Source organism: Cryptomeria japonica, chromosome 5, assembly GCF_030272615.1.
Source record: "Cryptomeria japonica chromosome 5, Sugi_1.0, whole genome shotgun sequence".
NCBI lineage: Eukaryota > Viridiplantae > Streptophyta > Pinopsida > Cupressales > Cupressaceae > Cryptomeria > Cryptomeria japonica.
The window spans coordinates 65491728-65508773 of NC_081409.1; the positions used below are offsets into that span (position 1 = coordinate 65491728).

The following is a 17046-nucleotide window of genomic DNA, read 5'->3' on the forward strand; positions in this document are numbered from 1 at the left end:
GGCAATGCATAAAGACAATCAACCATCCCCACACAAGGTACTCTATTTTTTTAAGTCTGGAAATAAAGAGTTAAAAATGATTAAGAATGCGTAATAAATAAATTATTAATCTAGTTAATATTCATGTTTAATTTATGTACTAAATAAATTAGCAATATAGTTAGTGAAGCTTCATTCTTATTATTATTTTTTCCATTTAGGGTGGCAAGAATGGGTTAAATCCATGGCAAGATGGTTGAGCATTTTATAGTTATTTTATTGCTCTTGTAGAACAACAAGAGTCAACATTTGTACTAGCTAGGAATGCTTTAGACTATTTTATTATTTCCTTTCTTGAGGCATGATACCATTTATGTCATGTAGAGTAAACAATTTTTGTAAGAATACATCAGTCACTCCTCAACACCCCCAAGAACCCTACAAGACCAAAATAACTTCTACAAGAGAGAAAATGACAAGAATAGCTTGATTCAAAAATACAAGATAATATAATGGTTAAATATTACAAATAGACATGAAAATGTACATGAGACACCTTGTTTATAAAGGTAAGGTGAGAGGTATGATTAGACAAGATTGTGACATGTGTCATAATCCTATCTAGTGAGACAACTAAATTGTTGACCTAGGTAACTAAAAGTAGTTGTCATGAGATAAGATAATATCATGTGACAACTATTCAATCGTTTAGAAGGAAACCTAGGACCTAAGTAAACTTATGTCATGTTGATAAGTTCCTCACTAGGAACTAGTGAAAACACTGGGCACAAGACCTTTACTAAGTCAAAAACATTGTTCACACTAACACGCCCCCTTAAGTGCAACTTAGGGAGTAGATTATTATGCAAAGATGCAAGATTATTATAATGATGGATCCTGGATATAAAACCATTTTAGATACCTATGTACAATGCAAATGCAATCTCTCACAAAAGGAGAAAAGGAGATAGCTCATTTGGACAAAACTCTTCTCCAAAAGAGATAAAAGAAACAAACTATAAAGTGGAAAATTGGGAACCTTAGCCAAACTCACCACTTGGTAGAAACTTTACTAAGGTTCAATTTTCACTTGGGGAGACTTTACATTCAAAAGAGGGGGATGAATCTACTAGATCCAATCCTAAATGATGTAAGGACTGAATACGAAGTAGGTTGGCTGTGTTTGGAATGCATTGACCCTCTTTTGTAAGTTGACTATTGGAATTAAGATTAAGTGTTGGAAATGAAGACAAAATATGAGAAAAAATGAGCTACAAATTCGGGATTCAATCATGCACCTGAATCTAAGAAGTTTGAGATGATTCGGAGATACTCTATGAAATCCGGCAAAAGTTTCAGGGACCGTGTGTCCAGACAGGGGTAGCTTCTTATCGGTCCTCCGAAGTTTCCACGCGTCGAAAAGGGTTTTTCCATCTCTGTGAATAAAGCTTAATTCCAGAAGTACAACTGCATACCTATTTCTTGCATGCAAAAAGAAAGGGAAATGTGTTGGTAATAGGAGTTTGTCTTTAGATCAAACCCCGATTTTGGAATTAACCAAGTGGTTGAAGTAATGTAAATGAAATGACTAAAAGTAGAAATCCTCCTCTTTGAGGGGATTTTGAATTGACTAAAAATGAAATGCTTATACCTCCTTGTGAATTTTTTCTTACCTCCACATGGAATTAGGGCTTCATGAAGTACAATGTTGAACTCCTCTTCAATGCTTGAAATCTTGTCTCTATTGTTGCTCCAAAGATTGAAGGAGGACTGAAAATCCTCAATTGCTCTTGAATGCTTGATCTCTTGAATGCCCAGATGCTTGATTGAATTTCTTGATGTTCAAATGAGAGGGGAAACCCCTCTTATATACATGCCAATGGGATTTAATTGACTGATTTTCTGACTTGAGCCAACATGGGGGATTTTCTTGCTCCAATTTGAGATGAGCCAAAGGGAGGGACCCCAAGATAGGTCCAAAATAGGGGATCACAGGGCACCACGCCCTGGTCCTACCTGATTTTGGGGCATGTTCAAGGTGCAGGAAAAGTTCTTTGTTGAATTGCAATGTATTTTTTATGTCCATGAGCATATTCAAGTCTCCGATCAGGCTGGGGGGCGCAAACATTAAGGCGAAGACCCAAATGCAGTCGAAAATTGCAAGGGGTGCAATTTTAGGACGTTACACAAACAAATGATGATGTATGGGGGAGTTAATGATACCCCCCAAGGACTACATCCATCATAAAACTAAAATAAAAAATTTCCCATAGGAAGGAAAGAGAGAGACTACATAGACCCCCATAATGTACAATATCCTACAAAAAAGGCGAGTGCTTGAAGATAAAATTGTTGGAAAGAGACACTATATAGGTAGTCAAATGTTGTCATTGATGGCAACTCATTTCAGTAATTCCATCCGCATTTCATGCTTTTCTTCTACCAGAAATAAAATTGAGTTTTGGATAGGTTCAATAAGATAGAACAAAACATCCGACAATATACAGTATTTTGGTTGGCGTTTCATTTCGGTTGAATATTTTGTGTTGCAGAGCTAAAGAATGTTAGTTAGATGTTTGGAGTACCTTATTCCAGAATCTTAGCCTCCGATGTTGATTCTTGAGTGAGTTAGAAGATCCAATGTACAGGTTTTTTGGGTTGAATAGTGTGGTATGGACGTCTTAGTTAGTCGATCGTTGTGCGGAATTGGTGGATTAATTTTGGTTATTGTTTTTGTGATCAAGGATGTTTAGCCAACATCTAGGAAGCATGTGGACAATTCTTTTTGGTCCGCATATACATTGGAATTTGGATTGAGCCGACTATGTATGCACATTTCATCATTTGTATAGTATTCTTGAAGCCGACATGTAGAAGACCTAATTTCATGTTTCGGATATATAAGACCGATGGATATGATCATTTTCGATATCGGTGGATGTGTGGAAAGTGTTTGTGAGCGATTGTGCGTAGTTTCTCATGTGAAAGTGAAATATTTCTAATCTGAAATATTAAAGAACAACAAAACAGAGTAGTGTAGCAAAGCAGTATGAGAATAAGTTTTTTGTGCTTAATCAAAACTGTACCTTGGCATTTGTAGATGCTATTTTTCAGTTCATACATTCCAATTATCTTTTGTAAAAGATTTTGTAAGGTAGTGAGCCTTCTGGGCTTGTTGCCCTTCTTTCTTTTGAGCAGTTAGCTCGAGGCAATGTGCCTGAATGTATGTGCATTCTCAATATAATATTCTTCTACTTCTCACAGAGTATATTTATATTGTGGGTCTCATCCCCACTGTGGTTTTTCCCTTAACTGGGTTTTTCACGTACAAAATCCGGTGTTATGGTGTTGTTGTTGATTACTTTGTGTTTATGCTTCTTACTTTCATTCATTCGCATTAAGTGGTTAAAAGGACAAGTTAATAAAATTAAAAATTGCATAACACTGATTCACCTCCCTCCCCACCCCCCCTCTCAGTGTTCCTTGATTCCAACAAAAACATAGTCCAATGCATACAAACAAAATTTCTCTACTTGGGAAGAAGATAAACCAAGTACAAACACATAGATGCTTCCCATTCTAGATAGGAATTGGTAGAAAGTGGTGCCTACAAACAAAATTTCTCTCCTTGGGAAGAAGATAAACCAAGTACAAATACACAAATGCTTCCCATTCCAGATAGGAATTGGTAGGAAGTGGAATCCAAATATATGATGATGTCTCTAAAATCTTATCATGTGTTGCTAATTTTTTGGATGATGAAGATGATGCCACAAACCAATTAGGTGCATGCCCCATAAAAAGAATATGACAAACAAGGAAAAAATAGAAACTAATTTTGAACAAGCTCCAAAGATAAAGATGAAGTGATAATAGTTGTGCCAAGATTATCATCAAATGGGAGAGATAAACTCTCAAATTGGTCTTCCAAATCTAAAATGTGAGGCTTCACAAGCAATGAAAGAATGTTTGGTAGATAGGAATTTGAATCAAGAAATTATTTTAATGAATCATTGGTAGTACAATGAATCACCAACAAAATATGAACATGTGACCTCAATAGGAGAAGTAGGAGCTACATGAGAAGTCATTGGATCATCAAGACACTTAAGATACATATCATATTCAAGCTCTTCTAAGATATCATCATCAAGGGCAATATTTTGGAATGTGACAATTTGAAGCAAGATCATATATGAATGGAGAATTATGTGGATTGCCAAAAATATCCCAAATCTTGGTCTAAATTGTGCACATGAGCACCTTATACCTAGAAATTGATTATAGGTTTCTCTAAAGATGCTTGCACTGAAACTAGAATTAATTAATCATACGATATGATCATTCTTATTACCCTAAACAAAATTCTCTCATTATGTCTTTGGCTCAAGAATGAGTCCATAAAGATGAGGTAAAATATTAAGCCACCTACAATGTGTTACCATGCCTTTTTGTCATGACTCATAATTTTCCTTAACTTAAGGGATTATAGAAGGATGAGTTGAATAACCCATTATTACAATAATGATGCACTTTTCAAATAATAAAATAAAAAGATTTTACAAAAAATATAGCTGAAGTGAGGTGATTAAATCAAGACAACGCCTCCCCAACTGTTAGAATGTCCAAGTAATCCTCCAAAATGCAAAAATAGAAAAACTAAATCACACATAAACCTCAGATAGAATTTAAAAAAATTCATAGATGGCTTGAAACAACTCCTCAATTCTTTTCCAACATCACAAGAATTGCAAAATAAAAGGTTGTGGCAAAAGGTTATGACCTCGGGAGCTAAAAATGAAGATCTAGCTTTAAACAATACAAATTATACTCAAAAAACAAAATTTATGAAAATCACTTGCACCACTAAAAAATTGGTGGAACCAACTTTCCAACAATAGTTTGTTTGAAAGTTTTTGCCTCTATATGAAAAATTCTATCTTTATGAAACATTGGGAATCAAAGTTATTGCAGGGGGTTAAACAGGCACTAGGGTCTAGTCACCCATGCGATTGTGGCATTGTAAGTGAGAAAAAAAAAAGTGCATTTCCCAAGAGGGATTGACATGGTGGTGGTGGTGGTGGATTGCAGTTGAGGGTGGGGGTTGCGCCACCCATGCTGAGTTCCTCTATGGCTTGTTTGGTCACTGATGTGAGTAGGGTTTCAAGGCAAGCACACAAAACTTTAAACACCCTGACCAAACAAAACAATGTGCACCACAACCAATATTTTTACATAATTTTTTTATTGAAAGGTTACAATTTAAAAATAAATTTTATCAAGCATGACTAACCATATGCCAGTATTATCAAACACAAAACTAACTAGGTGACGTCAACAAACAAACAGCTATGCAAGAAATGGTACGAATGTGATGCAAACACCTACAAAAGATGCATAATTTGGTAGAAAATATGTCAATTTATGCAAAATATTCTGTCAAATAGAGGAGGAGGTGAATTTTGTTCTCTAACGCAATCCATATGGATTTAGTCAACCTGCAAAACAACCTCTGATGTTCCCAGGATAAAGTCTCTATTTTTTATGATTTGATAATTGATTTATAGGTTTTTGAGCCTTTCAAATGTGATGACAAGGTCATAATTGACCCAAAGTGACTCAAAAATTAAGTTACTCTCATAAATAAGCAACTTCAAAACCTTTGCAGATCTAACAAAATGTCATGAAATTTGATGAAATGAAAGGAAAACCTAACTTTCTTTGATGCCTTAGATTCAATCGTGAGGCCCTTAAAACCCCAATCTACTCCCAACAAATTCATCAACCCAAAATATGTCTCTTAGATTTGGGAAGGAGTCTATAGGTCTAAAGCTTTGATACCATGTAAGAGTAGATTGGTGACCCTTTAGTAACCCCAAGAACCCTACAAGACCAAAATAACTTCCAGAAGAGAGGAAATGTCAAGAATAGCTTGCTTCAACAATGCAAGATAAAATAATGATTGAATATTGTAAATTGACATGAAAATGTACATAAGAGGCATTGTTTATAATGTCAAGGTTAGATGTAGGATTAGACAATATTGTGACATGCATCATAATCCTATGCAATGATACAACTAAAGTGTTGACCTAGATAACTAAAAGTAGTTATTATGAGATAAGATAAGATAAGATCGTGTGACAACTGATCAATCTTTTAGAAGAACACCTAGGAACTAAGTAAACTTCTAGGCTTATTAGAACATGGAAGTGTGTCTTTTATTTTAGATCCAGGGCTTATCCATTAAAAATAAAAAACAATGACCCCCAACCAAACACTAAATTGCTTTACGGGAATGATAATCTGGAACTTAATATATCATTTCCAACCTTTATCCCTAAATATTTTCTGCCTCCTTTAGATTAAAACCTGTGAGGCAACCATGTCTGCTGTAGCACTTTCTGCAGTTATATCGCCCAAACACTCAGAGACGGCCTCTCTAAAATCGACATTCACGTTATCTCTCCAACACAGATATTTCTGCAATAATTCCAATACACAGTTAAGGTAAGCCCTATGTATCTTGTAGATTTTTTCGAAACCTATGCTAAAAATAATAATGACCCACTTGGATTCTGTCAATTGACAATTTCACTAGAACCCCAATTTTAAGGAGGACAAACGAATTCAGAATCTACAAAGTATGCAAGGCTGCTTATACTGCAGTTGAACGTGAAACTGAGAATATTGTAAAGAAGGATGCACCAATTTTGCCTTTTAGGGTTGGGCATGGTTTTGATTTGCATAGGCTGGAACCAGGGCTGCCATTGATTATAGGAGGAATCAGTATTCCACATGACAGAGGCTGTGATGCTCACTCAGATGGTAATCGTTTTTTGTGTTGATGTATTCTTCTGCTGTATGTTTTGTTTCCATTGTTAATATATGTGGGAATCTCATTGTGATTTTTTTTCACTGTTTTCAGCAAATATTTTAATGGGTGAATTCATTTAACCCCCAAAAAAATAGCATCGAGATTTGCACATATGTAGATTTTTGTTTTAAATCATTTTCATAGTTTATTATGATGAACGGTTGCACTTTCAAATTTGCAAATTTTCAGAAAGAACACATTTGCCATATTTTTATCTAAAATCCAAATATATCCATTGTATTTGAACAAAACTATAGGGAATCCTATGTTTTGTCTTCCTTGTCCTTTTATGTGGAATCATTTGGCAACCGTTCTATGCTTTAAAACTTAAAAGTTATACCTGGTCTGCATGTATTTGTATATATGTACGTCAACAAGACAAAGAATGACTGTTGGCGAAATAATGGGGTTTGTGTTAGGGCTTACAGTCGCACTCAAGCCTTGAAATTTTGGTCAGCCAAAAGAATATTCAGTTTTTGTAAAAGTAGGATTTGCAATGCAAGTTTTTATTGTTCCGATGAATTTATTTTGCTCACCCAGATTTTTTAAGAGAATTGGTTTTTATAATTTAAAAGAATTCATACCAATATGGTACAAGGCTATTCTTTTCAAACAAAATGGCTGGTTTATCATTTCAGTCTTACAAGCGTGCCAACAAAATGGCTTGAGGCCAGTTAAGCAATTATAACCCAGAAATAGGAACAAGATACCAATGGCACAAGATTCTCAAAATGTGTCAGTAATGTAAATTTATAATACTGTACCAGCATCGAGAGGAAATCTTTATCATTAACTCAGACACAGGGAGATGGTACCCAGATGCCAAAGTCTGTTGTGACAAAGTGTATTCTGTATTTAGTGCCTTATAAACCTACCTTATCACGGTTTTTAATATTTTATTAATATGGAATAAACACGCACCCAACTAGTGGAACAAGACCTTATCCTTGAGCTACTGGGTTGGCCCTTGGACACAGTTACATTCTATTTTCTGTTTCCTTGGGCAAGCTTCTAGTAATAGCCTGCCAATAGTGTGTCACAACTTGCTCATGAAAAGAGTGAAAATAGCAGAAACTCTACACGATGCAAAAATACTCGAAATAGATTAACATGTTCTAGAACTGATGAAGCATACCTTGATGAACTGGAGAAAAGCTATTTAAGCTTTTGTCAATGCTTTGAGCAAGCTACCTTATCTTCAGGGAAACAACACTGCGGCACCCCATCCCTTCAGAGCAATTTTCCATGGGGTTTCATGAATGACATGTTCTGCTTGCAACATATAAGCCCTTGTTTTGTCATGGATGTTTAATTCAGATAGTCAATAAATTTAATACTGTGGATTTAACCTTCTCTATGTTAACGCTTTTGCCTAGAGTGAATCGGGATTGACTAAAAGTCTAAATGCATTGAATCGCAGGTGATGTACTGTTTCATTGTGTTGTTGATGCAATTTTAGGAGCGTTGGGTCTTCCTGATATTGGACAGCTTTTCCCTGATAGTGATCCCAAATGGCGAGGTGCAGATTCTTCAGTCTTTTTGAAGGAGGCGGTATGTATATGTTTTCTGATTCCACTTAATTTAGAAACAGAGAGACTTGGGTTTCTTGTAATAGTTATCTAGTGGAATTTGCTCAATGATGCTTCCAAGTGCAATTTATATGATATTCATTTATGCACAAACTAAACAGCATTCAGACTGCCTGATGAAAACTATTAAGTGTGAACCATTCATTCTCATGAGAGATGGGTTCTTTTTAACCACTACTCATGAAACATGGGTCAATAAGTTTGACTCAAAAACTACAAAGTTGAATCCTGATAGCAATAGCAATAACATGACCATCAAGTGAATTGCGATAGAATAATACTACTTTGGTTAATCTCAAGTATGGTTCAGCTTCATGCAGAGAATTATACGATTTTTCCTATGCTCTTACAAACAATCAGTTGTGACTAGTGAGCAATATAGCTGAAACTGTTAGGGGTTAGTGGAAATTATATGTGAGATATCAGTTTACATTGAAAGAGAACCAATGTCTTAATAGATCTTGGTAAATGCTCTTGCTGTTGCTGCTGTTTGACGAAATCTATGTAAGCTGAAGGGTTGTCTATCAAGGGATTTCTCTTGAGATGAAGTAAATATCAATACCAGGATGACAAACCCAGGACTGCAATGGTGGCCTTAATCACATTAGAATCTGTCAATTTCACAGCTCTCTCCTTTATTTTTTCTTTTCTATGCATCCATCTTCTTCTTTGTTTTTAAGTTTTTCTCCCAAGTCTAGCTTGATATATACATCTAAACTTATGATAATGTGTGTTGGGTGATTGTGATGATGTGATCTTGAACAGGTGAGGCTTATGCATGAGGCAGGGTATGATCTTGGGAACTTGGATGCAACCCTGATTTTGCAGAGGCCAAAGGTGAGCCCTCATAAGGAAGCTATTCGAAGCAACTTATGTAAATTACTTGAAGCTGATCCCTCTGTTATTAATCTTAAGGCTAAGACTCACGAGAAGGTTGATAGCCTTGGTGAGAATCGAAGCATTGCTGCACACACAGTTGTACTGCTGATGAAGAAATGATTGACTTTGTATCCCATTTTGAATTTTAGAAAACTACATCCTGTACCATAGTACTTCTTTGCTGAGGCAAATACCATTTTAGTGTGAATCTTCCATTGTGCAAAAGATGTTATATTTTTTAACCTGAGGCTATACTTGCTACTTAAGAAAGTCGTGGTTTTTCTTTCCCAAGTTGTTGAAATTCGATTGCTAGGAGATATCCTGTGACCTAGTGTTTTAAGGGCATTTGGTGTTTAGGGCTGAAGATAATGATTTTGAAACATGAAATGCACCAAAACGTGTGCACAACATGTAATACTAAATTTTCACTGCAATTTAGACATTGTTTTTAGTCAGACAGCCAAGCTAGGTTAAAACCATGGTAACACTCATTTAGGGTTACTTTGTAAACTAACTGGAATACTTACCCTAACAGCTGGCTCAGTTCCATAGACATGAGGATCTTGGATCCATGGATCCGCCAATGATCAAGCAAAAATGTCATCTTTAATGATCATTGGATGTTTCAAGAGTTCTTCTCCACGTAATTAGTTTAAACTTATTGTATATAGCAAAATTTGCTAATATAAGAATATCATCATTCCTAAATTAGATCATCCCAACCACCTGAATAAAGTAGTCAGCCTTAATAAGAGCACTATGATTGCAAAACTAATAACCAAATTAGAATAACCACATAGGGACAGTATTAGTTAGATCCACCCAAATATTTTTTGTGACCAAAGTATTTCTAGGATTTGTAGACTATAACTTATTTGAGTATGAGAGACATTTCCTTCTAATCTTCTTGCTTTATAAAAATATTTGCAGTCAACTTTTTTAATGAGATCATAAATCAACATAAACAAATAGAGCTTGGAGAATTTATTTGAAGCTGAACAGAAAAAATCTTCAAAACAAATTGATAAACTTTCATTGGATGTACAAGCCAATTTAGCATAAAGGACATAAAAATTTATCTATCCCTTATGTTAGATGCTACGAGTAGGTAGTAGACAAGCAGTAAAATCTACATCCGTACAGAAAGGTACAAAATGGAGAATCATTGGGTGGATGGAAATTTGGTTCTATTTTTTTCTTGGTTCCTTTGCAAGCAGCATATTTTGTTACATGTTGAATGCTGCAAATTGCAAAATAATAATTGAGCATATATGTTCTCAATATAGAATACCTTTCTAATGTTAAACAGTTGGGTGCATAAGCTGTTGGCAACGATGCAACAAACTGAGAGGGGTGGAGGGGGAGGAGGAGAAGAGGGGTGAATCAGTTTGCACAAAAACTTACTGCAACTTAAGCCTTAAAACAGATCTGATAATTAACAGTTGAAGCATAAAACAATACCACAACAATAACACACAACATCAAGATTTTTGATGTGGAAAACTCGGTTAAAGGAAAAACCACGGTGGGAACCTACCCACAATGAGATAATACCCTGTTAGGAGTAAATGTGAATATTACAATGGGGAATGCATATGCATTCAAGCACACTGCCTAGAGCTCACTGCTCAATATAAAAAACCCAGAAAAGCTACAATCTTTAGGGAAAACTCACTGACTTACAAAAACATTTGGACTACAATCTGGATCACATGAACTGTGAAAATAACATCTTCATATGTCTGAGTACAGTTTTGGTTAAGCACACAGTCTTCTCTGCAACACTTCTCTTCTTCACACTTCCGAAAGGTCAAATCACTTGTTCACACATCCAACTCGATCACACAAATGCAGACTCTTGCAGACATGCATCTTGCATGATTATTACACTTATATATACAAACCCTCAACCTCAATTTCAAGGTCAACTAAACCCTCAATACAAATAACAAAATAATATCTTCACATGCTACAAAAATACATGCAGACCAAAACAGTGTCTGCTAAGACATAGTCTGGACCCAAATCAATACCGCAAACACACAACACTTCCAACAATTACGCCTCAATCATCCACAACATGCTACAACCACCAAGAATGTCACATAACATGAAGAACATCACCGAGCAAGGAAAATCTTTGATAATGCGGACCATCAATATGCATAGAACATGATCTAGAGACATTCATAAGCAACGTGAATTGCATCACAACAGTCGCAACAACTCGAATTACCAGAATCATCATCATCTCTCTATCAAAGTTCAAGAACATCAACATAACTGACTGTCAACCTGAAAAATTTGCTTGTGGATTTCCAAACCATGAACCAATCGAACTGAAGACACACATCAACGTTCAAAACACATCCCACACATTTGCAACTAAAGATATAACAATTCCATAGCAATATTGAGCACAAACCAGAATACTGAATAACATCATCAATACCAGATCTCATAACTCAATTATAACACCATGCAGACCTTTGCAAATGATAATGAACCATCTACAGACAATATACTAGAAACCCATTAATCTTTATCAGCTCATCTGCAACACACAGGCTAAACCAACTCATTTCATCAAACTACAATACTGGAACACACAAAAAACTTTCCAACAATCTCCTCATCAACAATCTCCACATATGTTGACATCAATGACAACATATCAACCAATATCCAACATAAACTAGTGAACCTGAATGGATGATCTTGAGGAATTTGAATATCCGATATCATGATAGTGCATCAATTGGAGCTGACACTTAGTTTTTTAATATATCTCTGATATTCCAACTATATAATCTTGTTGAGTATATTCACAAAATACTATCTATTAAATTTGAACTCCTATTGACAATTTTAATGATAATTCCATATTGTTAATCTAATAGTCATAGGGAAATACTTTTTTTTCCCTTCCCTCTCTATGCCTACTCACATGTTTATGTCACCTTTGTAATATATTCAACACCTAAAGGCCTAGTTTAATCTCGTGCAATATCGAGTCCTTGATTTTGGATAGCAATCAAATCATCTAGATTGCATGCTGACTGCCTTTATTTGCACCTTGTAGTTTCACCAAGTAACAGACTTTTACTAAAAAAATCTAGAGCTTATGGATCATTTAACTAGATCTGTGACATTTAAAGCATCCAATAAAGAAAATTAAACAGTCACCCAACAAGAGATTATAAGTTTCAAGAAATGGAAAAGCATGATTTTTTTTATGTTTTGGCTCCTATAAGGCAATGTCATGAGTGAAAGAATGTATTATGAGTAGAGGAACAAAATGATTTTCCATATTCATTCCCGATAGTATCAACTGCCTAACTCACATTTCATTAGAGTTAGAAGATAAGTACATTGAAAGGGCAAACAACTTTTATTGAAATACATGATTTCATTTAAACAAAATAGTTTTACCAAAGTTGTGACAACAATAGTAACTCAAACAACTATTGAAATGTAATCTAAACCAACCTCTCTTGGAGGAATATAGAACCAACTATCTTTGCTTGGCACCTATCCCTTTATCTTGGTGAACATAAGGACTAGAACCCAAAGGAAAGGTCGACGTTGTAGCAAGCTGCTTGATATTGAAGAGAAATTTATAAATTTAAAGGTAGTGGCACCAAGAAAAGGCCATATACCCAATGAATCATGGAAGCATGGTATACTTTAAGAGCAATAAGCAATAATTAATCTAGGTAAATGAGTTGGGATAGAAACACTAAATATTAAATAGAATGTGAAATTTGAATTTGTAATGGTTAACTAGATTCTAAAGATGGGAAAATGAAGTTGAAGATGTCAAGAATTGGTTTGCCACAACATTGGGAACTTTATGGCTCACTTAGATGGTCACCCCAAAAAATTTAATTTGATACTATTTCACCTTGGTCTGCATATGAATGTGCAAACTTGATCTGCTTGAGTGCATACTTGAACCTAACACATAGATCTAATTTATAACTTGCAGGATTGATTTGATAAAAGGATGGAGTGTTCAAATTTAATCACCTTGATTTTTGTTATCCGTATCTATCTAAGGATTGGTGCTATTTAGAAACATCTTTGGGAATGTGTTGAATTGCAAGTGTCAGATTTTTCCTCATCAATACACTAATTGGATTAACTTTTTACAACACCAATTGAAAGATTCAAAGACAACAAACAAGCATGCACTGGGCCTAGGATGTTTTGTATTAATGTAATTCACCTAGGATGTAATTCTCTAATAAATACACTTAAATAATTTATTTTTGTCCACTTCTCCAACTCTTAGTGATCTTTGACATAGTTTCTAATGAATGAGTCAATGTCTTAAACTATAATAATGTGATGCTCAAATTAACATAAAGTTGTGTTGTGTCAACTAATAATGACTAGTGAAACAATTGGCAATGTGTAGATTTGAATTTTGAATTTTAAAAGTTTTGGTTTTGGATTTGTGAATGCAGAAGTGACTTGGGTCAAGTTTGCACTCACAAATTATTCTAGGAAATGAAATCAATTTCTAGGGATGGATGATAGTAAAATTAGAATATTGTGATCTATTATAAGGCAACTTCACACTCTAACCTAGGAGAGTGGCCCAAAACATATGGGTATGCAATTTTCATCAATAAGCTTTGCTCATGTTTTGATATGCATGTGAACTATTAAGTGGATGCATATCTAAAGCAAGAGCATATGGGTTTATGAGCATTGTTGAATCTCCAAAATTATTTCTTGTTCAATTTTAGTTTTGCTTTGTTTAGTCTTGATAGTTTTGGTGAGTTGTTGCAGGGAGAATTTTGATGGAATTTTGGGCATGTTAGGAGTTCATTGTGTCAAAGGAGCTTTAAATGTTCCAACAATTCAAATTTGATAATTCGATTAGTATTGGTGAAATCATAGCATTTAGGTGTTTTGATGGGTTTGTGAACTATCTTGTTCACCAAAACAATTCATTGTTGACACAGTTATTGCATTTCAGTAGTTTGATGAATTTGTGAACCAACTGGTTTGTTGAAACAACTCATTGTCAACATCGTTCATCTATTTGATGAAGCATCAATGAGAAACAAACTAAGTCAGGAAGGTTCATAAGTTTGGAGCTCTATCAAATGGTCAATCATCAAAAGGTTTGTTAGTTCATGGTTTTGCCAAATTATCGATCTTCAAAAAGGAGAGAAGGGTGAAGTTGATGCAATCTTTTGAAATTCAAATTTTCACCAAAGAGAAATTGCAAAAAGATTCTCAAGCTCACATTTTCAACAAATCATCAATGGCCAAAAAGGAAGGAGAATGTTCTCTTACTTAAGCGTAAGTTCAAAAATTTTACAACTAGTCACTAAGTTTGTATGGCATCAATTTTTTAAGGATCTCTCATGTCGAATTTCAACTTAGAGCTTTAATTGAAGACAAGGCCAATAAAAGAAGTTAAATAAACCGTCAACAAATCAACTAATGCCAAGTGATATAAAATTATTTGAGTGTTCCTATTGTTGTTTCAGCTTCTTGGAAAATGAATTATAAGAATAGGAACATCGACTTGTGAATAGGTTGGTGAGTGACGAATAGGAATTGATGGTTTTTGGGGATTGAAGTATTGGGATGTTGTCACACTAATGCGTGGTTGGACATTAATGTGTGGTAGAACATATAGGTTGATGAATTTGCAAATTTGCATGCTTGTAACAAATGTTTGAAGGCTTTACGTTTGTAACAAGTATTGAATATTGTGTACTCTTGTATATGTTGGTTAATATATGAGCTTTATTTCCTCTTATTATGTGATATTTGCAAATAATGATTGGTTGTATATGATGGTTGCATGATTGGGCTTATCCCCACATCGCTATTATATAAAGTGGTATTAGAGTGAGGATTCGAGTGATTATGTTAGTGTCAAGAACTGAGGTTCTATAATTTTTGTTGTGGGTAAGAAAAAGTGAGGGTATAGACCTACAACTACAGGGAACTTGTGTAAAGTGGCACATAGAGGATGTGGTTGCAAAGGTGAAGATGTAGCAGTTGTGGAAATGTTGTGAGGCATAACAAGAAGATTAGAGCTTATTGAGATGGCACAAAGAAAAGGTGTCCATGTAGAAGATGTTACTAAGGATTAAGAACAAATTGTTGATGGTGAAAATGAATCCAACTAAGGAGGACTTGATCAAGGAGAGGAAATATTCATTGGAGCCATCACAAGAATATGTTTCAAAGACGGAAAAATACTTTGATTATGAAGGAGCTGAGGATGAAAAATAATTTAAACATGTCTACACAAATTTGAAAGGGCATGTATCCCTATGGCAGGATCATTTGCAAGTTGTTACTGCATCATTTATTCCTCATGATAAGAGTGAGTCATCCTATAAAATTTCCATTCAGAGTCCTAATCTTTCTTGTGACATCTTGGTTCAAGTCCTTAGTACATCTGCAAATCCTTTTTCAATCACAAATGTCAAGTTTAGGTAATTGGTTGAACTCTATGAACACGTTGAACCATCTTGAACCGGGTTCAACAAGTTCATTTAGGTTCCATAGGTTCATAGGTGTTCAAGGAGGTTTTTCATTCTAATATTTTCTTTAAGTGTCTTGCAGTGGCTCTCTAAAGTTTCTCGTTCGATGATTTGTTACCTTATTTCTCTCCAGGTTTTGAACTCATTGAACCAAGTTCAAGAGGTTCAAACGTGTTCAACATGTTCAATATAACACAAATGGTCAGCAGCTTGGTATAATTAATTTTCTCGGCAAGATTTTCCTTGAGCGCAACGTACATCTTGAACTACTTGAACGCTAATGAAGTCTGTTCAGGTTGTTCATATGTGTTCGAAGTTGGTGGGTCCCGCGGGTTTTAATGATTTGATGGTGCATTCATTGCCAAATACGAGGAAGCAGAACCATGTCTTAAGTGATGTCAATCCTTGGTTTTTCAAAATAAGTAATCATTTCGAGAACTGGCGGTTACTTCAAAAATGCTGCCATGCATTCAATGCATGCGTGCAATGTCCAATCCACAAACTTAACACACACAGACTGAAAATTGGAATTATTGCATTCAATGTTTCCGTATCATTGCCTTCACTAATAAGGTATGAAGGATTGTTAGTGCTTCGCATTTGTTCCTCGTTGCTGCATTTTTGTTTTTCCTGGATAGGAGTCTTGTTTGCTGCTAGTCGTCGTCTGGTTGTTCAACTGTGAAGGTGAGTCCTTTTCTCGTTCTCTCCAGTAGTTTTTGCTTGCATTTTCTCTCTCATAGAAAGTTTTACTACAACCGGTTTAGGCTTACTGGTTTGAATTATGAAGTCCACACGACATTTGTTTGGGAATGTTTTTACCCTGGCATCCACTGAACCCATAGTTAGCGATACTGATTTAAAAGGGGAAAATCTTGAGGTGTTGAAAGAGAGGGTGTTCAAGGGAATTGACAAGTCTTTTGGTGTGGAGATTTTGAGTAGTGGCCTCATAGAAGCGGCAGCTTTCCCCCCAGCCATTCCTTGCCCAGAATTGATTCGGGAATGTATCGCTAGATATGACCCAGTGTCTGAAACCATTAGGAGAGACAATGGTGAAACCCTTCTTGCCATAAATCGTGAAGTAATTTCCTCAGCCTTCAAGATACCTGATTACCAGTTCTCCAACATTTCCCTTGCTCAGTCAATCACCGAGTTCAACGCAGACAAAACCAGACACCATAACAATGTAGCAAAATTCTAGTTGAAG

General features: G+C 35.3%; 1 protein-coding gene across 1 annotated transcript; it reads left to right on the forward strand.

Annotated features, from left to right (window-relative positions):
* Positions 1-6239: 6239 nt before the first annotated feature.
* On the forward strand, positions 6240-9611 carry LOC131032751 (2-C-methyl-D-erythritol 2,4-cyclodiphosphate synthase, chloroplastic). The gene is made up of 4 exons (XM_057963798.2): positions 6240-6489; positions 6581-6807; positions 8277-8407; positions 9211-9611. The coding sequence occupies exons 1-4, from the start codon at positions 6365-6367 to the stop codon at positions 9442-9444; spliced, it is 717 nt and encodes a 238-aa protein (XP_057819781.2). The 5' UTR covers positions 6240-6364; the 3' UTR covers positions 9445-9611.
* Positions 9612-17046: the final 7435 nt, after the last annotated feature.